Source organism: Giraffa tippelskirchi, chromosome 1 (assembly GCF_054371585.1).
Source record: "Giraffa tippelskirchi isolate mGirTip1 chromosome 1, T2T-mGirTip1v1.2.pri, whole genome shotgun sequence".
Taxonomy (NCBI): Eukaryota; Metazoa; Chordata; class Mammalia; order Artiodactyla; family Giraffidae; genus Giraffa; species Giraffa tippelskirchi.
Window position 1 is genome coordinate 170,582,849 of NC_137275.1, and position 27,232 is coordinate 170,610,080.

The following is a 27,232-nucleotide window of genomic DNA, read 5'->3' on the forward strand; positions in this document are numbered from 1 at the left end:
ATGAAAGCATTTGTTACTCTTTCCAATAGAATTAACCTCTATGTCCCCTATACTCTGTACAAACTTCCATAAGTGCACTTGTGACATTTTAAGACACTAATTCACAAATCTATTTGTTAGACTGTAAGCCCCTTAAAATACTCATCTTTGTATCTCCATTATCTATCATAGTGCTGAGAAAATAGTATGCACTCAGTCAATGTTTGATAACTGAACAAATGAGGAAGTAGCAAATCTCTGAATGGGACGAGCATCTTTGCTAATCACTGAGAATCTCTAGTGAAGAGAGTTGGGAGCACACTGTATTTTTTAATCACTACTCCTCTATTAATAATTCTAGAATGTAATATTTGTTGGTCTCATCACTGTTCTGATAAATGCAAAGGAAGCAGGGTCTCTGAATGTAATATTTGTTGGTCTCATCACTGTTCTGATAAATGCAAAGGAAGCAGGGTCTCTCCCAAGATCAATATAATGAGGCTGCTCCAGTGGCAAGTAAATCTCTACCATGGGCATCCCCTCTGCCATGCACAAGAGTTATTTCATCTAATTCTTTATCTGGACTCTACTAACCTGAGCAGGAACTGTTGTGTATCTGTCTCTTTATTCTCTAGTGATCAGCACACAGTAATAAATCAATAAATATATGTTTTACCAAACCTGATAAAGTATATAATTAACATCATGAACTTGGCCCTCCAAATAGCTCCCTCAGAAAGAAGAAAAGAAAGAGGGAGGGAGGAAGGAAAAGAAAGAAAAGAGGAAAAAAGAAAGGAAGAAATAAAGGAGGGAAGGAGGAAAAGAAGGAAACAAAAGAAGTGTCTTACTAGGAATTCTTAATGCTGTGATAACATTTTCTAAGTGTCTCTTTAAGATACCTATGCCTCTTGAATTTGTGTTAAGCCAGCTTCAAGGCATATTATTAGACACAGACACCATTTTGAAAATACATTCTGTTTCTCCTGTTTCTCCTTTAAGTCCTCACCATATCAACAATCAAACCCTACAGCATGTTTGAACATCTTTGAAGCAAGGGAACTTGTTAGTAGTTGTTTAGTAAGGCAGCTACCATCATCCAGTGTACACTGCAGAAGTCACGACTGTCCCAGGCTCACCAGAAGTGAGAAAAAGTTCAACTACCATCAATGGCCATTTTAAAAAATCTAAGCTCATTGGTATAAGAAGATCAGAGGTCTCCTGGGCCATTTGGATAGTTCAGCTTCAGCAGCCCATGGTTTAGCTTTTGAAGATAGAAAAGCAAGTGTGTAGATCTCAGAAACTATTTTGAAGGATAGAGTCATTGACTTGTTTGTTCTCAAAGGGGCAGCAAGGTATTTTCTTTAGGTGTTCTCCAAAGTATTTCCTTGACTGTAATCAGGTCTATTCAAGATAGTCTTCAGCACCTGCTTTATGTCCAGTTCTGAGTTAGGTGCAAGGTCCATGAATTTTTTTAAATAGGTGACTTGGGGGAGGTGGGTCAAAGTCAAGGGCTGATGCACTCAGGGACCAGACCACTGGGACAGCTTTTACACCCTAGGCCTGAAGCAAAACCTGTAGCCTTAGAAGAAAAGAGGCTTGATAGAAACTGGAGCTGGAGGGGAAATAACCACTCCAGAACCATGCAAGGAGGAACCTGAGCTGTGGCTCCAGAAGGAATAATTACCACAACCTCTCTTCTCCCATCCTCAGATCTCCTGCTGGTGTTTCCTTGAATGAAACATCTGAATCCCAAAGGGAAACACCACTTACAAGTGAGGAAAGTGAGCTTAGGAATGCAGTCTCTAGTGAGCACTAGTAGGGCCCAGCAGGTCAGAGAATGGCAGAAAATGGACATGGGGTAGCAGTAAGGTAGGGCAAACAGGACAAACAGGACTATTGGGCCCTCTGAGTTTCTTTCTATTCTTACGCTTTTGGGGGATCTCTAGTACTGACAGAATAAAGGTCATCCCTAAAGGAGTTTTTATCTGGGAAAGAAATGTTAACTTAGAGGTTTTCTTAATATGAGAGAGAAGTAAATCGGTGGGAATGTAGATGAAATAAGATTGCTCATGTGCTGATAATTGGTGAAGATGAAAGATGAGTACGTTGGGGGTTTCTGTTATGTCTTGTTTATTTTACACGTTTAAGTTTTTCCATAATAAAAATTTTTTAAATAATTTAACTCTGAAGTTGTTTTACAGGAAATTGAAAAGCCCACTCTTTATCTTCTAGCTTTCCCTTTGGTGGTGGTGGTGGTTTAGTCACTTGTTGAGTCCGACTTTTGTGACCCCATGGACCATATACAGTCCACCAGGATCCTCTGTCCATGGGATTTCCCAGGCAAGAATACTAGACTGGGTTGCCATTACATCTTCTACAAACCTTTGGGTTTATTTTGCTCCTTTGAGATGATTAAAAACTTGGGGTATAGTCTTTGTCACTACTATATAACATGTATCAGGTTGGCCAAAATGTTTGTTTGGGTTTTTCCGTAATATCTTACGGAAAAATCCGAATGAACTTTCTGGCCAGGTCAATAGCTGTATAATGTCATGGTCCTCACTGCCCAAGATAATTTCCCAACCCAGTCCTGAAGGAATTGCAGAGTTCATGAACTAATAAAAAACATGTAAAAGTTTTCTGACCCACCCTCAAATGTTTTATTTGATCTGTTTCAAGAATTCAGGGGGAAAAAAACCTTTTGTCAGATTTCATTCTGTTACAACATTACCAAGAAATTACAGTAAATATTCTTGTGATGATCAGGCTCTCAAGTAAATATAGACAGCCCTTCCCCTACATAAACATGGCAGCACTACACCCTTTGCTTCACCGCCACACCCACTCAAGTTTCTGAATGGTTTTAAAAGCTTCCTACCATTGACGGTATTAGATCACTCTCTCAAGAGAAATAATTGCCCCCAAAACCAATCTGTCACCTCTTCCCACAAAGAATAAAATGATGATGTACTTTCCATCTTTTTCTCTATTTAGCAAGAAAACGAACTTTCACAAATAAATATGCCCCATTCTCCTTAGTGAAGAACAGAGTAGTTCACTTGTTTAAAAACCTCAGAAAGCTCTTATATAGTTTTTTCATAAAGGGGGGTTTTTGTCATGTTTCTTTTTTTTTTTAACCAGCCACATCCGAATTATTCCTTGACAAATCCTCTAGCTCAGAAACGAGAGCCAGGGTGGGGTCAGGATTTCCCCGCTTGCATTAGTGCCATCAGCAGAACGTCTGGCCTAAGAGCACAGTCTCCCCATTACAGGTCGTGGTGCAGGAGCTCTGTTCTGACATGGACAGCCAGAAGTGTGTGCATGTCTTTTTAGGGCTGGGACTCCACACACTGCAGTGGGCCAAAAGTATTATTCACTCCATTGTGCTGGGTAGGGTGACCAGAATCTGAGGGGCTGAGGATCGAAGAACAAGGTGGCCTTCTTGTGTGGTTGGCCTGAATTCCATTCTGTTGCCAACCAGATGCAAATGACACAGACTTTCAGGATGAGGTGGAAGACTGCAAGCGACACACACTCGGGATACCTTGTCCCCACCCCAGTTTCCTCCAAACCCAGGATTGAAATGCCAGTCCTCCATTTAGGGCTGATTCCAGCTATGGAAACAGAAGAAGTCTGACAAACCAATGCCACCCCAGGAACGAGTTGTGACGTCATTCTGGGTGGAGAGAGGAAGAAACCCTAGCAGTGTTTGCAGGCCCTCAGCTCTCCCAGCTGTGGACACCAGCATCATGCCCTCCAGGGGAGCAGGTGTATTCTACCGCTCAGTTACCCTCACGACTGGCACAGTAACTATTGCTCTAAGGAAGGTCTCTGAGACACTGGTTTGCACCACCTGTATGACTTAGGTAGCAGTCATTTAGCAAGTTCCACAGTAACCTAGACCACCGCTGAGACGTTTTCGAAGTAAATTCCCTAGACCAGCACCATGAACATGATCCAAGAACTTGTCAAAAATGCAGATTCTTGGCTCTCTCTCCCAAGGAATGACTGACTCCGAAACTCTGGGGTTGGAGCTCCCCAGCTCACTTCATCCATTCACATTACTCATCTGACTTGCACTTAGACATTGTGTATTTTTTTTCTGAGCAAAATTCTTGGATACAATTTACTTCATCACATGGGATTACTTTGCAAGGGAAATAAGAAAGAAAACTTAGAACATATTAACCATGACATTATGATATATATATATATTGCATGTGTATAAAACTAAAGGTTTTAGAAGCCCACATACTAACTTATCTGTGGTGCCTTTGTAGGTGATGGCAAACATGGTCAGAAAATAAGACTGTGGTACCCTATACACCAGGGAACACTTGCAAAAATGACACTCAAAATCAGAGTTCATTGATTACTTGCCATATGTGTAGGTCAAGTTTATAAGTAGCACCTGAACTACAGGATAGTGCTTCTTCAAGAGCCCTTAGACTTGACATTTCCTTGCAAAGTGTAGGCACACTGATAACTAAAGAAAGATACTTTCTCCAAAGCCTCTGGATTCAAAGACCACTAAAGTGCCTTGAAAGCTCAAAGACCCCCATCTGAGTGTTGACTGGGTTTGGCTGGAGCCTACAGTGTGGGTTTAATCCCCAGGGCACTGGTTAATTTGTTTGAAACAAGAATCAAGATTACATCCACAGCCGGTTCCTGGCATGCCTGCTGTTGGGTCCAAATCTTTGGCCAAGGATGGGTACGTGACTAATTCTCCCCATGTTCTAATATGATCAGTCCCAGGCATCATCCTTGTTTCTGGAACAATGAAAGCAAGTCTGTGCAGCAAAACACAAACACCACATGTTCTAATACTTAATGCCATCCCACAAAGCCACCCTTACAAACTAAAGTCTGCTTGCCTCTAGGATTTTTGATGATGGCCGCTGCATTTTGAACTGTTCCTTGGGCAAATTTGAATTTGGGAACCAATGTCATCCATGCCACTTCACCTGCCAAGAATGCCAAGGAGATGAGCCTTCCAACTGCACCTCCTGTGGAGTAGGTAAGGGAGTCTGGTTGCTCATTTCTTCCCCCTACTTCAACATGCTCTCCCACTGGACATTACTTTGTTTGACTCAGAAGCCTCATCTCTGGGGAAGAGGCAGGTGAGATTAGACAGCTGTTCATTAAAGAGTATGTACAGCCTTGAAGTTTCTGCTTATTGTCAGAACATAAGTTCACACTGCTAGAGACACAAACCCACTTCCCCTGAGGAGGTGACAGAGAAGCTAAGAGATGTTTTTCCAGAGAAGGAGAAAGTAAGGGCAGGCAAACATGATGACAGGCATGAGCTAGACAGCAAAGCTAAGCTTTGCTGAGGTGAAGTGAAAAGCTAGGAAATTAAGACAGACACATTCAGTCTTCAGGAGAAACAGCCTGAGACAGGCTATGTCAGGGGCCCCTCAGCCCTGAGTGACGCCATTTAGAAGCTGTCAGAGCTCTGTAGGATGGCAGGGTAATCTTTTCCAAACACACATGACCTTTTCTGTCCCAGACCTTCACAATTCTAAAGTTTCTGCTGTCATTAAATTATATTCTGTGATCACTCTGGTCCTCTGCAGTTTGACCCTTGACTGCTCTCTAGCCTCCCTACATATGCCTGTCCCCAACTTTGACTTCATGCAGGACTGATTTATATTTTATATAATGAAATTTACTTATCTTTAATTGAAGGATAATTGCTTTACAATATTGTGTTGGTTTCTGCCAAACATCAATGTAAATCAGCCATAGGTATATCTATGTCCCCTCCCTCCTTGAACCTCCCTCCCAACTTCTTCCCCATCCCACCCCTCTAGGTTGTTACAGAGCTCTGGTTTGAGTTCCCCGAGTCATACGACAAATTCCCACTGGCTATCTATTTTACATATGGTAATGAATATGTTTCCATGAATACTCTCTCCATACATTCCACTCTCTCCTTCCTCCCACTCCCCATAAGTCTGTTCTCTATGTCTGTGTCTCCACTGCTGTCCTGCAAACAGGTTCAGGGACTGATTTATATTTCATTTGCCCTACACTTAAAAAATTTGAATGAAACTGGGAAATTAAAAAAAAAAAAAAAACACCAAAAACCTAGGTTTTTTATTTCTCTTGAAAACTTGGAAGATTTGGCAACACTGCTCCTTTGGTCCTCAAATGATTGGAGACCTCCAGGCTGCTCTCCATTTGCCATAGTCCCCACCCCTCCCAGCTGTCTCACTGATCCTGAGGCTGTCAGTTACCACCATCATGACATTTACATGGTTTTACTGGTGGGAAAGAATTATTTAGCTTTATTCTTGCTTGTCAGAAAACAAAGAAAAATGAAGAATATATGAACAGTATCATGCATTTGAAGAAAAATGAGGAGAACACATATCTTTGTATAAATTAAAATGATTTATTTGTGTTTGTAAACAAAGTATATCTGTCCAATTTTACCTCTAGCCTGCTTAGTCTGTTTCCTTTCTCACCTATAAGATGGTGATGATGGCTGCCTTTTAGGATTATTATGAAAATGAAATGAGATAAAATAATAAAGCACTTAGAACAAGGTGAACTGCACAGGAAGCACACAAAACATATTAGTAATGATTATTATTACTACTACTATTACTACTGTTATTGTTTGTACCCACTTACTTCTATGGGCATTTCAGTTTCTAGCCGAGTTAGTTTTCTGTACAGCAGAAATTAAATATAACTTTTTTTTTTATATTTGTTAATATCACCACTGATCTCATCAGAAAAGTTTTTGAGGACTGAATAACTGTCGGGCTCACAAATGCATGTGATAAACACAACATTTAAATCAACTAGACTTCAATAAAAATTTTTTAAATGTATTGTGCCACTCCTGTGTATAAGGTACTCTACATAGGTGCCATGGAAGATACAGTAAATGATAGCATGATACTCACATTCAAGTTAACAATCTAACAAACAGGTTTGTCCTCATGTATTATAAAATGAGAAGATATTAGATAAAGACTGAATGAATGGCAGTAACCCTACCATATGTCACTCGTTTCAGCTGTGACTTTCAGTAAAAGAGGCTTCCTGAAGAGAGGATGGTTGGACAGGTTCTGATTAGCAGGGTTTTCTGCCTGTTAACAGTGTAATATCCCAAGTCCACATATTACGACAGATAATCCATGATTCAGTGCTACAGAAGATAGATGATGGAATGGATGCAGTTCTGAATCAAGAGGCTTAATTCAAAGGCTGAAATTCCTCTGGCTAGGGAGCCCCATCCACACATATAAGCCTCTCCCAACTCTTTGTAGAAACTTCATCTCTTGCTGAATTGTAACTTTGTTAAATTTAGGTCTGAATCCTTTTGGAAAGGCAGAAGGCTAGCTCTATTGGTGAAAATTCACTCTACACTCTCACCCCAGTTTATCCTCTACCAAACTGAACCTGAAGCTAAATTCTACCAATTATACAGTAGCTGCAGTAAGCAAAATGTTGAAGTAAACTTTATAAAGCTTATTTTCAGAGTCCTTAACCTTTCTTTCTTCCTTCCCAGCAATCCTGTTCCCATCCTGCCTGCAACCTTCAACCTTCCTTTCCTCTGGCAAACATCCAATGACTTCACGTTGGTCCACCCTCCCTTCTAACAAAATCAGCTGCCAAGAAATACTCTGAAAACAATTAATTACTCTTCAGTATAAATGAAAGCCAACCTGAACCTCTCTGGGAGTTCTTTGCTTTTTAACTTTCATCTCATATTGCCACATGAAAGGTTTTGGCACCTAACGAAAATATCAGCCTTTCTACTATCAGAACCAGCTTCTCCTACATATCATTATAGGAACTTAAATTCTGAGACTCTGGGCAAGTAGCCAAAACTTTATAGATGATATGAAAATCACTGAGGTATCCAAATTATCACCCAAAGCTAAGTGAGCTGCCATGCTGTCAAGCTATTAGAAATATGATCAAACCTTGGCATAGTCCTGACCCAAGCAGGTGGGGAAAGCCTGCCATTTTGAAGGTGCCTAAGTGACTTCCTTTTGCACAGTCCATGTATTTTAAACAAGACCCTTTAAATCTCTGTCCTTTAAGCCCAAATTATAATACCCAAAGAGGTTCAAATAACAGCCATATCTGAACAATCAAAATGGAATTGAACAACATTTCTTCTAATATCTGAAATCATCATCATTCATTTTTAAGATTGTTGATCCAGTTGGATATGTTTGAAAAACAGGAATGTTAACAAATATTAATTCACTCACTCACTCATTCAATCATTCAATAGATATATATTTAAAACTCATAACCATATACCAAGCTGTCCCAAAGCCTCTGGATCCTGAGTTGACATCAAGTGAAGGTGTAGGGGATGGACAGGAGGATGGAGGATAGGGTGGGCTTTTTCCTTCACATCTTACTATCTACATGTGGGAAGGCTGGCACTCTGTAAAGCAGGATCTTTTCTCAATGAGTCATGGTGGACTAAAAAGAACACAACTTGGAAAGTTGACCTTTGTGTGGTCTCTCAAGATTCCAGGTCCCACCAGATTAGGGTTCTGTGTGCCAAACCTTGATCTGTAGCTGTAGAATCACCAAATGCACGTTGCATCCTCCCAAACACTCCCTTCCTTTAGAGGATAATGTTCTTCTAGGTCTAACTTGGAGACTGCAAACATTTTTCTTTTTTAACCACCTCTTTGGAGTCTCTCTTTATGTTCCTTGTCCTGTAAGGACCAGCAGACTTCTGGCATGAAACTGCCATCAGAAAAAAAGGGAGCTTCAGAATTCATAATTCAAGGGTGTAGTTTTTAAATTGTATTTGAAATAGGACTTTAATTAAATAAGAAAATTAGGTTAAACCTTTTAAAGTGCCTAGTTTACAGGTAAAAAAAAAAACAGCTGATTGTTGGCAATTTCACGTGGTACAATTTAATATTATTCTGACTTTTGGATTTTGCACTTGTAACATGTGGCCAGCGCTATCTTTAGAAATCTGGCAGCCTTGCTTCTCGAAGGTCAATGGTTCAGAATCTTCATGTGGTAGATCACATGATGAGTGAGCTCTAGACCCAGTTGTTTTAGGGAACACAGATATTTTCAAAACTAGAAGCACATGGGAGACCTGATTCACAGAAGACAGATGCTCTGGGTACACGCACCACAAGTGAAAACTCCAGGGGGTGGGGGGGGGTAGAGGCTTTCAGGTGCATCTACATTAATCTTGTGTATTTAAGTGTGTGACTAGAACTGATTAGAATCCTTTTGCATTGATTATGATAGTTTGCACCCATTTCTCCAGTGGCAACATTGGATTCTCCACAGGAGCAAATTCCCAGTCTCATATTGGGGGTACTGCTGATTCTTTCCTTGTCGAGTCCAATGTTGACAGGACTTCCAGGAATTCATGCAAAGGAGTCAAAGAGGGATGTTTGGTTGAGAGCTTCAATAGGCTGTCAATACAGGAGTTGGTAGTTGTGCAAAAATTCAGTCCTTAGACAATTAAGACAAGCATGTGATTTTGATAACAGAATTCAAAATCATTCTAAAAGATTGCACTATCACAGAAATGCATCAAGCACTTGTTTATTCTCATGGGATCTTTATAGTCACCAACTCTGAGAGCTTCCACTGATACCAAAAGGAGTTCAAGGAAATCTTTTCAACTAAAAGTTCAAAGATACTGCATTTTTCATTCAATCCATTCTTATCTCCTTGATCGGCTGGGAGTAAAAGTACTTGGTCATACCTTTTAAACAAAATGTCTTCAGCTATTGTTATCTTCATAGCTAATTTTGTACATTTTCCCTCTTTTCATTTTGCTCCTTTCTCTTTAGATAAGCATGGCCGAGAGCGGTTCCTGTACTGGGGGGAGTGTCGAGAGAGCTGCCCCCCAGGCTACTACCCTGACGAGGGCCACACCTGCCAGCCCTGCCCAGACAACTGTGAGCTCTGTCACAGCACACACGTCTGCACACGATGTGTGCGCGGCTACTTCATGGTGCCCTCCAATCACACCTGCCAGAAGTTAGAATGTGGACAAGGTAAAGCTGCCTTGGAGCCACTGCAGATAAAAGGGGCTGTACCCTGGATGCCCCAGAGACTTGAATATCTACCTGGTGCAATGGTCACACCTGGATGATTTCCCACGACTCTACACAAGTGGGGACAGTGATACCTACCCTGCTCTCTTTCCCCAAGCATTTCCTTAGACACAATCCAAGGACTAAGGAATGCAGCTAATCACATATATAGAAGGTGAACTCCAGTGGAGGGTTTATGGGAAAGGTATAATGGAGAGAAAATCAGATTAGAATTCAAATGTCCTGGCCAACAATTTTCTCCTTCCCAATCACTAGTTATGAGACCCTGAGCAAAATCAATCTAATTTCTCCATGCCTTGGTTTCTTCATTTGTGAGAGGGAGAGCATAGCATGCTCTGTGCTTGCTTGCTGGCAGCAGCCAGTGAAAATTAGCCTACTTAAAATGACCTGGAAATATAAAAATGTTCTGGGAATATATGTGTTACTGTTATTGTTCAATTCCTACTTACACTGCAAGAAGGAAATTAAAAAACAGTACATATAGATTTTGCTCTTGCTCATGTAAAATGCTGCAGATTTTCTCTGCTGTATAAGAATTATGCCTGGTCTGGTGCTGAAGGAGCTTTAGCACATTTCTAGAATAACGAAGACCTCTTTCTTTTTTCTTTTTAATGCTTACTAAGGTTGTGTGTGTGTGCTAAGTCACTTCAGTCATGTCCAACTCTTTGTGACCCTATGGACTGTACCCCACCAGCCTCCTCTGTTCATGGGATTTTCCAAGCAAGAATACTGGAGTGGGTTGCCATGCTCTCCTCCAGCAGATCTTCCCAACCCAGGGATCAAACCTGCGTCTTTTAAGTCTACTGCATTGCAAGGCGGGTTCTTTACCACTAGTGTCATCTGGGAAGTCCTACTAAGGTAGTATAGAATTTAAAACTTTTAAAAAAAGCATTTAAGACAACAGACATAAGGAGACAGAGCTTCATCATTTTATATACCCAACCACATTTTCGAAACAGAACTTACTTCTTTAACAGATACAGCACACCAACTTGACTTCAAAACTAGTTGCATGGCATACAGTCTAACTCTGTTCTACTTGTACCCAATCAAGCTAATCCAATCTACTAAATATTTATTAAATTAATAGAAGGAGATTAAAAATGTGGGTGACATACTTATCTCCAAAGCATGGTTTGGGGTTTCGTGACTGCTCTACAATTTGCTTGAAAATAAGCTACACACCAACATATTTTTATAGCAATTATTTGTGTTTCCATTCAGTGAAAGTAAAGTGAAATTGTGCTTTTTTATTCCTCTTTATATTGTGTAGGTGAAATCCAAGACCCAGACTATGAAGAATGTGTGTCTTGTGAAGAAGGGTGTCTGGGATGCAGCTTAGGTATGTCATCTTCCCTTTTGCTTAGAGTTGAAACAACTGTGTCCTTCACACATCCTCTCCTGTCATTCCTTCAACAGGGACTCTTATTGTTGTCATCATCAATATCCATTATGTAGGCTAACTCTGACACAAACGTGGTTACAGAGAGAGATGCTCCCTTTTGAGGCAATGGATAGGTTACTTGTCTTCATGAAACTCAACTTTAGGAAAGGACAGTCACGGAAGAAGGAGGTAACATTTAGAGTCAAGAGATTTAAAAATAAAATACTAATTTTTTAGAAAGCAAAAACACATCTAAACTAAGTAATGAAAGTATTAAAATCTAAAAGATGAGCAATTCCCAGTGTTTCTTATGAAGAGACAAGAGGTGGTCTTTCTTGCAGGGAGCAAGGATGTTTTGACAACCTTGATTTCACTTTTTTGCCAATTTTGGACCATATTTGCCCATTTCCAGCTCATTTGCTCATTTTCCCAGCTAAATTTTGTGGTCTCTTTCTACACCTTTGCTATCATGTATTGTGTGTCCATGCTAACATTTTTATGCATCATGGACAGAGGGGTGTGTGGCTGTGTGTGTGTGTGTGTCTGTGTGTGCACATGCATGTGCATGTGTGTAAAATCTCAAACCTATGATTTTGACTCTTAAAAGTTAAAAGGGATGGATGAATGTGTGTGGACTTATTTAGGATCAGTGAGAATCCTGGCATGGGGGTGGGAACAGTGACAACCATGATCTGCATTGTACCCACCCCTCCCCTAGTTGATTCAGTTAAAGATGATCCCTGGGAAATAAATTCCATAGAAGATCCCAGCCATCTAGAGACTCAAACTCCAAAAGAATCAATCTGAAAAAAAGAGATAGATTAGATAGTTTGATTCACTTGACAAAGTGCTGTTAAAAGACTACATTCACTCCTTTAAGAAACTTTAATTGTCTTCTGTGTGCAGAGTGTTGGCCACGGCAGAGGGAATTCAAAGGCAATATGATTGAGATTCTGCTGTAAGGGCCCTCTGGCTGCTATAAGTGGCACACCTGGAACCCTGTCTTTTACAAGTCAACCTGCCAGAGTAGAGAGAGGTACACAGTGCAGGAGGATTACAGGAGAGGGTGACATAGAGTGACGCAGAACAATCTGCTAATTTCTAATTGAAAATTTCTCTTAATTTATAAAATCTCTAAATGCTGGACCTTGTTAATTTGGGGACTGCCTTAGCTGAAATCAATCATCTTGTTTCTGAAGCTTTCATTAATCTTTCCAATTGAATTCTTTTTTCTTGCTTCTCCTTGTTTGCAGGCCAATGATCATACCTTTTACTGCTGATTTGTGTAATATTTGGTGTGTACATATCTTTCTGCTTAGAGAGTTAAACTATCAATACTTGCAAACAAACTCTATGACTTTTACACTGTGCTCCCACCAGAACTAGCAGCATGTCTAAGGCATAATAAAAGCACAATAAATGTGCAAACCCTTGAGAGTTTCCCAAATTCAAAACAGAGATGCATGGCTCAGAACACAAAGGGATTTAGATATATTCTCTCTAGTCAAATTGTGTTTATGGGCCTTTCTTCAGGCTGAAAACAGCATTTTACATAATACCATTTTATTCTAAGAGGATTTAATGCCAAATTCTTTGTCTTTCTAACCAATACCTTAAATGGAAATTTTAAATAAGATAAATCTACATAAGTGTCCTACATTATATCTCTTCATTAATTGAGAGGATGAGCAAGTAGGATCATTTTTACACTTGACACTTAACTATAACCTAAGATTTGGGGCCCATACCTACATCACCATTAACTTAATGATTGATTTTAATCAAGTTGTATAAGATCTCTTTACTTCCTTATCAGTAAAATAGAGGTTAATGTGCTTTTATCTTGGCTCAGAAATGGATGATGAAAACTGATTAATATTTGTTTACTAAAATAGTGGTAGTTCCTACTCTTGGGGAGAAATATATATGAATCTGAAAATTTTTAAGTAACTGCAAAAAGAAAAAAAAAAGACTACTTAAACTAAGTGCCATTTAAGGGGATAAATATATGTACCAAGTGAATTTAGCAAAGCAGGAAACCCCCAGGCACTCAAGTGATTAAGGAAGGCTTCCAAGAAAATGAGACTTGACATAAGCGTTAGAGTTTCCATGGAATTAAGACAGATAAAAGAACAAGGTTGCACCATGGAGGGGCTTTAGAACTAGACAATTGCAAGAAAAAAGGTTTGGAGGGAAGAATTTCTGCCATGGATTAGACACTGAGTGTACTAATTTTGCAGAAGGAACATAAGGCTATAAATATAAGGGAATAAGCAAAGAGAAGTTTAGAGAAGTGGATGAAAACCATAACTTGAATTCTGGACTCATAAGTTTAAAAGTATTCTGTGGCTAAAAGGGAATAATTAAAGGTTCTTTAAAAAAGGGAAAAAAATGCTTTTTAAAGAGGTGTTTTAAGAAGATTAATTTTGTAACTACAATAACCATTAATATGTTCAAGGTAGCTGACAGGGAGTGAGGCTGTAGGCAGAGAAACCAGCTAGATGACTATTTCAGAATTCCAGCTATGAATTAACAGGAGCCAGCAAATTATGAAGAGAGAGACAAGTTTTAAAAATCTCATGAAACAAATGGCCCTTAACATAAGAAAAGATGCTTAACTTTGGTCATTATGTGGGAAATGCAAATTAAAACTACTGTAACATACTATTTCTCACCTATCAGATTGGCAAGACTTCAAAAGCTTATAACACACTGTACAAGCAAGGCTATAAGAAAGCAGTCTTACTTGTAACTGTTGAAGAACAGGTGGCAGTACATAACACAATCACATATGAATTTATCCCTTGACCCCATGACACCACTTCCAGCAATTTGTCCTGAGGATATGCATCCACAAACTCAAAACAGCATATTCGCAATGTTATTTGTTGTGGTATTATTTGTGGCATAGTTAGTGTTAGTCACTCAGTAGTACCTGACTCTGCGACCCCATGAATTGTAGCCCACCAAGCTCCTCTGTCGACAGAATTCTCCAGGCAAGAATACCAGAGTGGGTTGCCATTCCTTTCTCCAGGGTATCTTCCTGACCCAAGGATCCAACCTGGGTCTCCTGCATTTCAGGCAAATTCTTTACCATTTGAACCACCAGGGAAGCCTATATTTGTGGTATAAACATTTTATAAACTATTTTAAATGGCATAAATGCCTTTTTGTGGAGGAAATTCATTGAATTAACTTAAGGACACATACTAATGGAAACTGAATCAACTAATGGACATTGAATCAACTAAATGACACATACTCTTTTATGCAACCATAAAAGAGCAAACATCTATAAGAACTGATAGTGATTTTATGATATACTGTTAAGTAGAAGGCAGAGTACAAAAGAATGTACATAGCATGCCATCTTTTTGGTAAGAAAAGATGGTTAAATAAGATATTTGTGTGTATATATACATTTTTTATTTAGTTTAAAATAAGAAACACAGAAAAGATAAATCGCAAACTAATGAAAATGCTTGTGTGTGTGTATGCTCAGTCATGTCCAATTCTTTGTGATCCCATGATGGTAGCCCACCAGGCTCCTCTGTCCCTGGAATTTTCCAGGCAAGAATACTGGATTGGGTTGCCATTTCCCACACCAGAGGATCTTCCTGACCCAGGGATCCAATCATGTCTCTTGCACCTCCTGCATTAGCAGGCAGATTCTTTACTATTGCACCATCTGAGAAGCCACGAAAATGCTTACCCATAGAGAAAAGGGTAAAGGACATGGGAGTGAGACTTCTCTAAGTATTATACCTTTTTACATGCTCTTGATTTGAACCATGTAAGTGGGTTACATTTTCATACAAATGATACAGTAATTAGTGTGAATGGGCTCCCACTGGCCAATGTGTGACAATTTGAACATTAAAAAAAAATGATGATCAAGAATTACAATTCAATTAGTAAAAATCCAGGGGCTTCCCTGGTGGCTCAGTGGTAAAGAATCTCCCTGCCAATGCAGGAGACACAGGGTTTAATCCCTGGTCCAGGAAGAACCCACATGCTGCCGAGCAACTAAGCCTGTACACCACAACTACTGAGCCTGCGCTGAAGTCCACATGCCCTAAAGCCTGTTCTCCACAACAAGAGAAACCACTGCAATGAGAAGCCCACACACCACAACTAGAGAAAACCTCAAGCAGCAACAAAAAGCTCAAGCAGCAAAGGAGACCCAGTACAGCCAAAAATAAATAAATAAAAATCCATCCATCAAGAATGGTATTTTAAAAACAGCAACGAAGAGAGGACAAAAACTGAATAAGGCAGGAAGCTCTTCTTTACAGTAAATTTTCACCTGATATATATGCAAGAAAATAATTAGAAAATTATCATTTTACATCCCATACTGTACTGACTCAAGGGAGAACCATCAGTGGATGCTAAAAGTTATTAGGTGGAAAATTGTTCTGAAACAGAATAACCACACAGATTCAAAGTACTTCCATAACTACTAGTTAACCACAATAGAGAGATTTGCTGGTTACCAACTTAACCAAGCTATTGCACTAAACATCACCATCGTTAGTTCCATGTAACCTAACATCATGTGTCTCCTGATATGATACGTGAACAAGTACACAATATCACCCAGTAGACCCAATAAAAGTGCCTAGACAAACGATTCTCAGCTAGAGGTGACTGTGACCCCAGGGGACATTTGTCAATGTTTTGAGACACTTTCGATTTTCATGACTAAGGAGCTAGGATTGAAATGTCATCATGTTTACAACTTATTTTCAAATGGTTCAGGGGTAAAAAAGGATCGAGGTGAAGCATACAAAATTGTTTCTTGTACTATTTCAGGCTTTCTGCAGATGTGAAAAAATATTTTAAAGTTGGGAGGGGAAAAAAGCACTTGATGCTCTGTCAGCCTAGAAGCAACACCTCAGTAGCAACAAGCACATCTAGTGCCCAGATCTTGATTCCTAACACCATTCTTCAGTAAAAGTTACCAGGGCTCCTTGGAGAACTGGCTGATTCTAGGACTGGGAGAGGAAATACACAAGATGAGGGGCAGCCTCTTGTAGTGACAGAAGGTAAGAATGCCCTAAAAGAAAAACCCCACCATGATGGGGTAGGATGTAGGAGACATCTGAAAGAGCTCCCAGTAGCTGAAGCAGGAACAATTTGAGCAATAACATAAATAAAGTCATATTAGCTTATAGCCTAAAGCATAAAATAAGAATCCAAGGGACTTCCCTGGAGGTCCAGTGGTTAAGACACTGTGCTTCCAATGTAGGGTGTGTGGGTTTGATTCCTGGTTGGGGAACTGAGATACCACATGCCTCGAGACATAGCCGGAAAAAATTAAATTAAAGAAATAAGAATCCATGAGCTCATAAGATACAAATAAATAAATGGTAGAATAAATAAGTAAATGAAAGAAAGGAGACATACCTTCAGTGCAAAAGAATTCCAAATAACTACCTAGGACTCCTTCCTCTAGGAAGCAGAGCATAACTCCCTTCTCCTGAAGTGTAGGTCACATGTAGTGATTTCTCTCCAGCAGGGAAGCATGAAAGGGAGGAATAGAGAAGAGCCTCACAGTGCAGGAAACTGACAAGTTCTACCCCACCCATGTGATCAAGGTCAACATCGGCAGTGGCATATCAGATTAATAGGCAGGTACCCTTGATGTAATAAGATCAGAATGGCACTTTGCCTCTGCACTTTTCCACGCGAGAACCCATGTGTGTGTATGTGCTTAGTCACTCAGTCGTGTCCAACTCTTGGTGATCCCATGGACTGTAGCCCACCAGGCTCCTCTGAACATGGGGATTCTACAGGAAAGAATACTGGAGTGGGTTGCCATGCCCTCCTCCAGGGTCCCAACCCAAGGATCGAACCCAGGTCTCCTGCATTGCAGGCAGATTCTTTACCATCTGAGCCACCAGGGAAGCCCACAAATACTGGAGTGGGTAGCCTATCCCTTCTCGAGGGGATCTTCCTGACCCAGGAATGGAACTGGGGTCTCCTGCATTGCAGGAGGATTCTTTACCAGCTGAGTTACCAGGGAAGCCCCCTCAAAACCCATAAGTCCAGTATAATCAGGAGGAAAACATCAAACAAATCTCAACAGTGGGATATTTCATGAAATACCTGATTAGTACTCCTCAACACTGTTAAGGTGGTAAAACAAGTAAAGTCTGGGAAACTGTCATAGTCAAGGGGAGCCTAAGGAAACATGAGAGCTAAATATAATATGGTATCCTAGATGGGATTCTGGGACAGAAAAAGATATTAGGTAAAAACTAGGGAAATCTGAGTCTATTATGGATTTCAGTTAATAATAATCTCATCGTCCTCATCATAAAGGGCATAAGATACTATCCAGGGTGTTGGAAATATTCTCTGTCTTGACTGTCGGGGTGATTACATGACTGTATGTTTGTCAAAATTCATAGAACTGTACACTTGAAAGGGACAAGCATTACACAATAAAAATTGTATTTCAATACATGCGACTTAGAAAGAAAAAGATAACATTACAATGGGCCTACCAAGGCCCCTCTTTCCCACGTCCACATAGTAAAATCATGACAGTCAACTAATTACTAGCATTTATTGAACACTTACTTGTGTTCTAAGAAGCAAGTGTAATTATCATTCTCATTTTTCAGATGAGGAGATTAAGCTCAGAACAGTTAAGCAACTTATGCAAGATAACAGGGCTGGTGACCATAGGACCAGGACTTGATTCTAGATAACTCAAGATCAAAAGCCATGTGCTTTACAACCACTCTCTCCATACCATCTAATGTTCTTGCCTTCTGATTCTATAGCAAAGAGTCTTATGCTTTATGGAATTATAAAAAGATTTTTTTTTTAATCCTTATATCTGCCCCTTTCCTCAGTTCTACACACAATAGTGATTCTTTGTTTGGCTACAACTTTATGCAGATGCCATAACTAAACCTACCAAATCATGAAACTATTCATAATAGTCATGTAGATTAATCTTGGATCCCAGCTCACCTAAGGCTGTTAGCCTTCAGGACCTGCATCTGGAATGTTCTGAGGTGGGGTAGAGAAGACAAGGCAATCCTTTCAACAGCCAGATTGAGAGTAAGTGGCACATTTTTGTTTAGCCCTGGATTCCTCTCTGTCACTTGACATCCCTTCAGTTCATTCACTTTCACAGTAACTCTCTTGCTTTCTGGAACATAGGTTCCATCACAAGAGACATCCCTCTCTTCTCCACGTGAAGATGAGGTGTGCTCTCTCCCCCGACCCATGTCTAATTCAAGCTTCAGATCTAGGAATTGTGAGAACCAACCTCACTTCCTTCTGCTACTCTGTTTTCTATTAAGGAGTGAGACCTCGTTCATAGAGGAAATAATATCAAGACATTTGAGACATGAAGCTCACATTTTAGTTTTCCAATGGAGCAGACATACAGGGTTTTTCAAATTAAACATCGTGGTCACAGATCACTCTTTGAATTTTACCCAGATCTCCCTTTGGACCTTTTCCACAAAGTTGCAGGGGAACAAGAACAGTGTCAAACAGTTTTGGTGCCTTCCAAAGAAAAGGCATTGCAGAATAAAATGTATACTAGGCTGGTGTCTCCTTTAAATTGGAAAGAAGTTGCTGACGGTAAAAGTGAAACGAAGGGTCTTCTAGTGACCTATTGCATTACTCTCTGTCTGACCAACCTTAGTGCATGACCCAAGTGGTTTGCTACTATCATTTTCCATGGATAGATGGGGAAGGGCAGTTCAAAATGCTTCTTTTCTTTAAAAGGCCAATACAAGCCATCTTCAGAGAAAGGACTGGAATCTAAATGCACCGTCATCAGTTTGCTGAAGAAAAGAGAAACGAGCAAGCTCCATTAGACAGCGCAGATTGTACTGTCTTAAAGTGTGTGTGTATATATATATATATTTATTTATTTATTTATTTATCATCTATTAGAGCCTCCTTCTCCCCTCATTTTCTAAGTGCTACCTTATTTCAAAGGTGGTGGGTTAGAAGGAAAGAAACCTTAAGAAAAGAGAACCCATTGTTGAAAGAATTTGCATAAGTTTTGCAGTTTCATGGTTCCTTATTCATCTTAGCTTTCTTGATGAATCCACTTAGCAAATATTTATTGCATTTGTGCTTTCCCATTATTTATTCCACAAATAATTGGACTGTTTAGCCTAATATTTATCTAGCATCATCATTCATTCACCAGGCACTCCGCTGAACACTTAATGTAGATGATGTGTTTTCACATCTATAATCCAGTGGTTTTTACAGATAGAAAAACTGAGGACTAAAGAATTGCTAAAACTTGATCGATTTTATGCATATGGGAAGTGAAAGAGGAGTTAAGCTGTCAGTTTCAAGCAATCTTGCACATAACTTTGCTTACTCTTTCTCACAGAGGAAGCAGTTGACTTTGAAACTGTTTGTCCTAAGTATACACTCTGATAGGCAAGGTTGTGCTATGATAACAGATGATCCCCAAATCTCAAGAACTTAAGTTAATAAACAACAAAAGTTTATTTCCCACTCATGCTACATCTCCATCATGGGTCAGCTGAAAACTCTGCTCTTCATGGTCCTCAGTCCAGGCCCCAGGGTGATGGAGCAGTCATTAATTACCTTGTTGTGGCAGAAGCAAAGTATTGGGTTGGCCAAAAAGTTTTAAGATAATATGGAAGCCTGAATGAACTTTGTGGCCAACCCGATACACTGGCTCCTAAAGGTTTCCCCAGGATTAACACTTGTAACTCCTGCTCACATATTTTTTTTGTCAAAGCAAGTCATATGATTCTGCCTGAGCCTCCAGACTGGGGGAGATGCAATCTTGCCAGGTGCCCATGAAAGAAAGAAACTAATACTGTGAATTCCCTAAGGACATCCTTACAAGGTAATGACTAAGACTGTTACTGTATATGCTGAGGTCCCACCTCATATATTTGTGCATGGAACAGTCCCAAACCTGCACCCCATCTGTGTTACTGATTTCTTTCTTCTGCAGCTCTGAATCTTACCCAAGATAACTGTCCACTATCTACCTTGGCAGTGTCTGACTTTTTCCTTCTCTCAAGAAAAAAACTCTTCTGAAAAAGGTGCTATTTTTTTTTCAACTGATGGAGTTTTCCAAAGTATTCTACTATCTCACTTCTCTGATCCCTTGGCAACAGAAGAGTCAAAAAGAGGACCAGTGATAAATGACATGATAGGTAAACTGTCAGCTGAAAGGACCTTGATCTTTCTTTACCTTGCACTTTCAAATCCCTATTATGAGAATAATAAAATGCTGGTATCTCTTGCCTTCATCTGCTGCCCAAGAAATGTGCCATATGAGACCAGTCTTGGGAATCTGGACAACTTCTCTCCATTTTTTGGAATTTAGTTCAAGAAACATTTACTGAGCACCTATATTTGGCTAAGCATGGGGATACAGTGTTAGCATTAGTCACTCAGTTGTGTCCAACTCTTTGTGACCCCATGGACTGTAGCCCACCATGCACAAGTGAAAACATGCTCTCTGCTCTCAAAGGGCTCATGTGGAAATGTAAGGCTTGGTGATTCTTGGGCCCAGGTGCTTCTGAGAATCACCCGGGGTGGTCAGGGTAGGCGGTGGGAATGTAAAAATGCAGTGCTGAGACCCATTTCCAAGGTCTCTGATTTCATTGGTCTGGAGTGAGGCTCAGACACACATATTTTTTCAAAACTCTTGGACTGATTCTAATGTGAAATTAGAATTAATTTAAGATTAGAATATAAAAAGATAACTTCATTATCACATTTAAAATACTTTGTTAAGGACAGAAGCTAAAGCAAAGTCGGATACATTCTATCAACTACAACTTATGGTCCATTCCATATGGGGTACTCAGCTAGGTAGGCACCTTACAAACATATCTCTACTCCCCAGTACAATCCTCTCTGTTCAAAATCCTTATCCCCATTTTATAGATGAGAAAACCAAGGCCCAGAGAGTATGCAACTTGCCCAAAGTTACATAAGTAGCAAGTTTCAGAACCAAATTTAAACTTAGGACTCTCTGGCTCCAAACCAACAGAATATTCAAATATATGTTCTTTTTCCAGAGCAGATTGCACTCATACACCATTTCCCTAGAGAATATAAATGAAGGTTGTTAAGTCAATCTGCCATATTTCTTTCACTCTTGGCTATACTCTCATGCTACTTAGTTGTGTTTCCTGAAGTTTCCCCCTTCTCCTCCTACATTCATGTTCCCATTCTTACAGCAATGAGGGAGAAGAAAATAGTGGGAAGGTATCCTAAGTTCAATGCTAGAGCAACTAGCTCATCATTGGCTCTTTATACTATTTTCCCCCAGAGTCGGGTATAATCAAAGCTCCTTCTACTTGTTGTGTAACTGATCTGCGAAGTCAAGCTGCAAGCCAAGGCTGTCTGAATCACGTATGCTTGCAGAAGAGAGCCGAGCCAATTACTTCCAAAACAAACCTAGTTAAACAAAAGCACAGAGTGTGGTTGAGCACAACACACAGGCTGGAGGGGTTCAGAAGACTGGCTGCCATTTCTGAAAGCACCATGGTGTCTGCAACATTAAACTGCCAGGAATCAGGGGCAAAGAACACTTGGGCTGGATGGGGATGGATTTCACTTTAACAGAGCTCTCTAGAAACCAATGAGAGTACCTCTTCTGTATTGGAAACACAAACTGGAAAAATGTTGCCACATTACTTTTTGTAGTGAAAGGTATTTCTGAATATTGATACTCAGAAATCCCTCAGTAACCAAGAGTTCAGCTTATGTCTATCAGCTAATTTTAAAACAAAAGTAAAAGTGAGACCACCAATAGTGACTGGAACCTTGGATGGTTAGATCTTATTTGATTTTGTGGGATTGTGGAAAATGGAGTCTATAATCATAGCATCTGTCTCCATCCTTCCCCTACCACAAATGAAAATCTTTGTGGTACATTTTTCATTTCCTAACTCCATCCCGTTTCGTAAAGGAAAACATACATAAGTTGCCTTCCTTCTACCTTCTAGTACAGCCCTAGAGATTATAATGAAAACTAGAAAAATGATCATATCTTGGGCTCCCTAAAGGGAGTAAAACCAAGAGGCTCTATTATTAACACCAAAATAAAATGCAGTTTGCTTTCTCTCCATTTCCAAACTTTTTCTTTCCTATCATCTCTGCCATCATCAAGAGGCCTGTTGTTATACCTGAGGCCATGTGTCTAACTTGCGTGGCATCATGTCATAAGCACTTAGCATAGTGCTTGTCACCAGGTAGGTACTCAGTAAGTACCTGTGATTTTTGTGCCTACCAGGAGCTGTCCTCTTCTGACCCCCAGGGCTCCTCTCCCAGGACTACTGCTACAGCACCATTTCACAGTCCTTTGCCAGATGGTAAGAAGAGCTTTAAGCTCCACTGGCAGGGGAGGGAAAAAATTGATTGAAGTCACAGAGCAGACACCAGAATCGAGAGAAGTTGAGTGTGGGTGAGGCAGGAGCATCTGCATGTTGATACCCAGCTGCTCCTCAGGCAGATCTCCAGCTAAGACTCAGGCCAACAATGAGTGTCAGTAAATTGCCTCTGCACCTCCTGGGTCTGAAATTCCAGCCTTCCAACAGTCAACAGGAGGGTAATTTGGTAGGAGTCCAGACTCATCCTTTCCATGAAGTCTCCCTGCAACTCCCACCAGAGGAACCTTGGCTGCAGCCTGACACGCAGCCTCAGTTCAGCGTCCAGCACAGTGGGCCAGCCCAGGGCACAAGAAGCAGAATGGGGACAAAATGGCCAAGCAAGCCGAAGACAGCCAAGGGCGCAGGGACAGGGTCCAGGCAGCACAGATCCTCATTTCCCACCCCTTGGCCAAGTACCCAAAGTTGAAGTACTACAAGGCAGGGGATAACCATGCCGACATCTCCAAACATTAGTCCTGTCCTCACTGGTGATGTTATCAGGTCAATTAAACCTTTTTTCCTCCCACCGGTGCCTATGGCCATCTGTAGCTGCCAACTTTTGTTTTTCAAATATTTTCCATTAAGACAGTGTGTTCTGTCTATAAACTATCCACCCCTAGGTGAGACAACTAGATAATGTTTTGTATGAACTAAGAAAGCAACCCAGGGATATCTACCTCCCAGCCCCTTCCTTGTTCCATGTCCACCAGGAACTGGGATGCCCATGAGAGCACTGGGAGAGGAGCATTTCTGCCTGAGAAGTCCCCATCCAATCAGCTCATCAGGATCAGAGCAAATCCTAGGATACACAAGGCATTACCTCCAGACTAATGGCAACAAATGTAAACTGATCTGGAGACGCAAAAGGTGAAATATTCGACCAGAAAAGTTTCTCAATCTCTCCAACCTCTAATTTGGACCAGAAAGAACTGACAGCTTGATTTATCATCATGATGGAACTTAATGCCCTAAAATAATTGCTAGAAACTTGGATGCTCCACTAGAAAAATAAATCAACCTAAAAATGTAGTCTCCGTATGACCATGTCCCCAGCATTTCAGGATGACATCGAGCCATTGGGTGAGGTCTGGAGATGAGCATAAAAAGAGAAAAGAGGTCGTTTAGAAGGTGTGTTTATTGGAAAGCCTAGTACAATCATGATGGCTGCCCACATCAATTGTAAAAGTGCAGATTTATTATGTTTAGCAGAAATGCAGTCTGTACATCTGAAATATTATCCAAATGACCTGGCTTCAACTTAAAAATCTTCTATGAATTGAAACAAGTGAATTAGGGAGGCTATTGCCTTTAGCACTGGAGGGTCTGTGGGAGGTGAGTCAAGAACCATTTATAGTAGTGATAAAATACTATATTTAAGGCTATAAAAATTTGGCATACAAGGTCTCAGTTCAGAAGTAAAACTGTTTTATGTGTTCAGCAAAAGAGCAACTGAAAAGTTTTACAAATGGGAAGTTTGACCTACTGAGATTTCAAAACATAAAATCTGTCAATTATTTCTGGGGCTGGATATCGTAATTACCCCCCTTGAATGTTAAAATGCAAATCAGAACCATGAAATCAGTAACTGCTTACCCTGACCATGGCACACATGGCTAATGACAATTACCCAGAGCCATTGTCTGACTGTCACATTATGTGCCCAGTGTGCATTAATGGGATGGGCCACCTGGGAATTTAGCAAGAAATCAGGAAAAAGCATTGGAACCCTGTCCAGTGAACAGAAACCTCATCTGATAGGGCGTAACACTTCTGCTCAGCCAAGAAGCCAGGGATACTGTACTTGGGATTCTATGCCTGATTCAAGTTAGAATTAGTAGAAAATGCTGGGCAACTGACAGATGTGTGTTTAAATCCAAAGAGCCTTACTAATTTTAGCCTCCTCCATGACTCTGACCTCAGCACTACCTCTCTCCCCTCATCCTCACTCGCCAGCTACACTGGGGGCTCCTGCTCATGTTTCGGGCCCATTCTTGATCCCAGGCCCTGCCCTAGCTGTGGTTTCCTCGACTGGAAGATATTAACCTGGCTGGCTCCTTCCTGTCATCACATCTCAGTTTAAATATCACCTCTAAGAGGCTTCCCTTCAGCACTCAACCGAAAGCCAGCCTTTCTTTCTGTCTCTCTCTCTCGCTGTCTCTCTCTCTCTCTTTCTCCTCCCTGCCCCCACCCCTCATCTCCATTCTCATCCTCGACAAACACACATACGCACATCAATTACCTTTTTCTAATGCTGGCAGATCACATGCAATTATCTCTTATTTCAATTTTGTATGTAGTTTTAAAACTTGTTTGCTGTATTTCGTCATTAACATGTAACTGCCAGTCAGGCAGGCAGGGATTTTATTCTCTTTGCTGTCCTCTCATCAGTTTTTAAATCCTGCCCACCCTCTGTAGATGCTCAATCCACAGTTTTAGAACAAATAGACGAGCAGATTCCTAACAAGTAAACCTATGGTACAGGTTTGAAAGGGCCCTTGTGGGGAGTGGAAGAGCCGAACTCCAGCCCCCAAGCACACTGTGCAGGCCAAGTCACTACACACTTGTCTCTGGGCTGCACATGCTTGTCTGGAAGCAGAGACTGGACTGTGAGTGGTCAGCTTCCTATTCTGTGAAGCCTTTCTCTCCCTCACTGTCCACTTCTCCCAATTTAGCCAGAGCAGCTTCGCTTTCCTCTTTTTTTATGGATTTGATTTTTCATAAGTTCCCATTTGATGAAGGATTCTGCTGCTAAAATAAAAATGTTAATCCTCCAGATTAGATAAACCCTTCAGCTTGAAATTAATCCAGGCTCAGCCTCTTTAGCAGTTGTCTGATTCTGGGAAAAGCATTTAACTTCTCTAAACTTAGGTATCATCGTACATACTGGGGGCAATTTCGGTACCCACCTGGCGGCATTGCTGGGCGTCAATCCATCTTTCGGGGAGTAACAGCTCCCCCAAAGATATCCACACCCTAATCCCTGAATCCTACGAATATGTTGCCTTCTGCAGCAAAGGGGACTTTGAAGATGTGATTAATGTTGAAGATTTTAAGATGGGGATATTATCCTAGATTATCCAGATGGGCAAAACCTAAGCACATGAGTCCTTAAAAGTGGAGAACCTTTCTATCTACAGTCGGAGAGAGATGAGAGAGAAGGAGAGAGCCATCATTGCTGGCTCTGAAGCTAGTTGAAACCCCCCACCCCCGCTCAAGCTGAGAGATGTAGGTGGTCTCTCAAAGCTGGATACAACCCTCAGAGATAGCCAGTAAGGAGATGGATCTCAGTCCTACAACTATGAAGAACTGAATTCTGCCAACGACCCAGACGAGTAAGGAATTGCATTCTCTATGTAGAGCCCCCAGAAAGGAGCCAGCCCTGCCACAACTCTGATTCTGGCCGAGACCCATACCAACTTCTAACCCACAGAACAGTAAAATAATCAGTCTGTAATGTTTTCAGCTGCTAAATCTACGATAATGTGTTATGACAGCGATAGAAACCTAATACACCATTTAAAATATATAATTAAGTACTTCACACATGGTAAGGGCTCAATAAATGCTGGCATTTCTTACAGATATTATTAATGGCATACTTACTAATATTGTTTTATTATCTCAAAAATCTCTTCCTGCCTTGATGTTGAACTCTGAATTCTGAAACCCCTTGTCCTGCCTCTCTTGGAACATCATCCTTGTAGCTATTTTAGAGGAACTGTTTACCAGTTTCAGGAGCTGAGTGGTATACTGGATTGCAGCTCAAGGAAATTTCTTGAGATGCAAAAAAACAATAGTGCAAATTAACATCACTAAAGGGGGACAGACGGATGGATGGATGTTGTATATTTCTGGATAGGATGGCTTGAGAAGGACACCACATGACCTATGCAACAGTTTGGCTGAGAACATTTAACCTGAATCTAACCAATAAGAAATATCAGGCAAAAGCCAAATGAGAAACATGCTATTAAAAAGGAACTGCTGCCTTTCAAAAATGTGTCACAAAGGACAAAGAAGATCAAGGAGTTGTTCCATATTATAAAAGAGACAAGATAACTAAATGCAATATGTAATTCCAGAACAGATCCCCATTGGACATGACAGAGTCAACTGAAAAAAATTGGAATATAGAGGGTAGATCAGTGTATTTATCAATGATAAATTTCTTGAAGTTAATGACTATACTGTGGTTATAAGAGAATGTACTTATTCTTAAAGAAATACACACTGAAATATTTAGAGATAAGGGCCACAATGTATGCATTTTATTTTCAGTAGTTCATGGGAAAATATACGTAACCATTCCCTTCTCTAGGGTATCTTCCCGACCCAGGGACTGAACTTGGGTCTCTCACGTTGCGTGCAGATTCTTAACT

The 27,232-nt window shown here is 40.5% G+C and overlaps 2 protein-coding genes across 5 annotated transcripts in view; one reads left to right on the forward strand and one right to left on the reverse strand.

Annotated features, from left to right (window-relative positions):
* Positions 1-27,232, forward strand: part of PCSK5 (proprotein convertase subtilisin/kexin type 5) — a 490,556-nt gene that overhangs the window by 394,424 nt on the left and 68,900 nt on the right. For both annotated transcript variants that reach the window (XM_081505747.1, XM_081505752.1), the window contains exons 22-24: positions 4,860-4,996; positions 9,789-9,995; positions 11,329-11,397. In XM_081505747.1, the coding sequence (XP_081361873.1) occupies positions 4,860-4,996; positions 9,789-9,995; positions 11,329-11,397 (413 nt within the window). The remainder of the gene's footprint in view (positions 1-4,859; positions 4,997-9,788; positions 9,996-11,328; positions 11,398-27,232) is intronic.
* The window catches only part of LOC145512260 (uncharacterized), a 155,922-nt gene that overhangs the window by 74,776 nt on the left and 53,914 nt on the right, over positions 1-27,232 (reverse strand). The gene's annotated exons all lie outside the window — the stretch shown is intronic.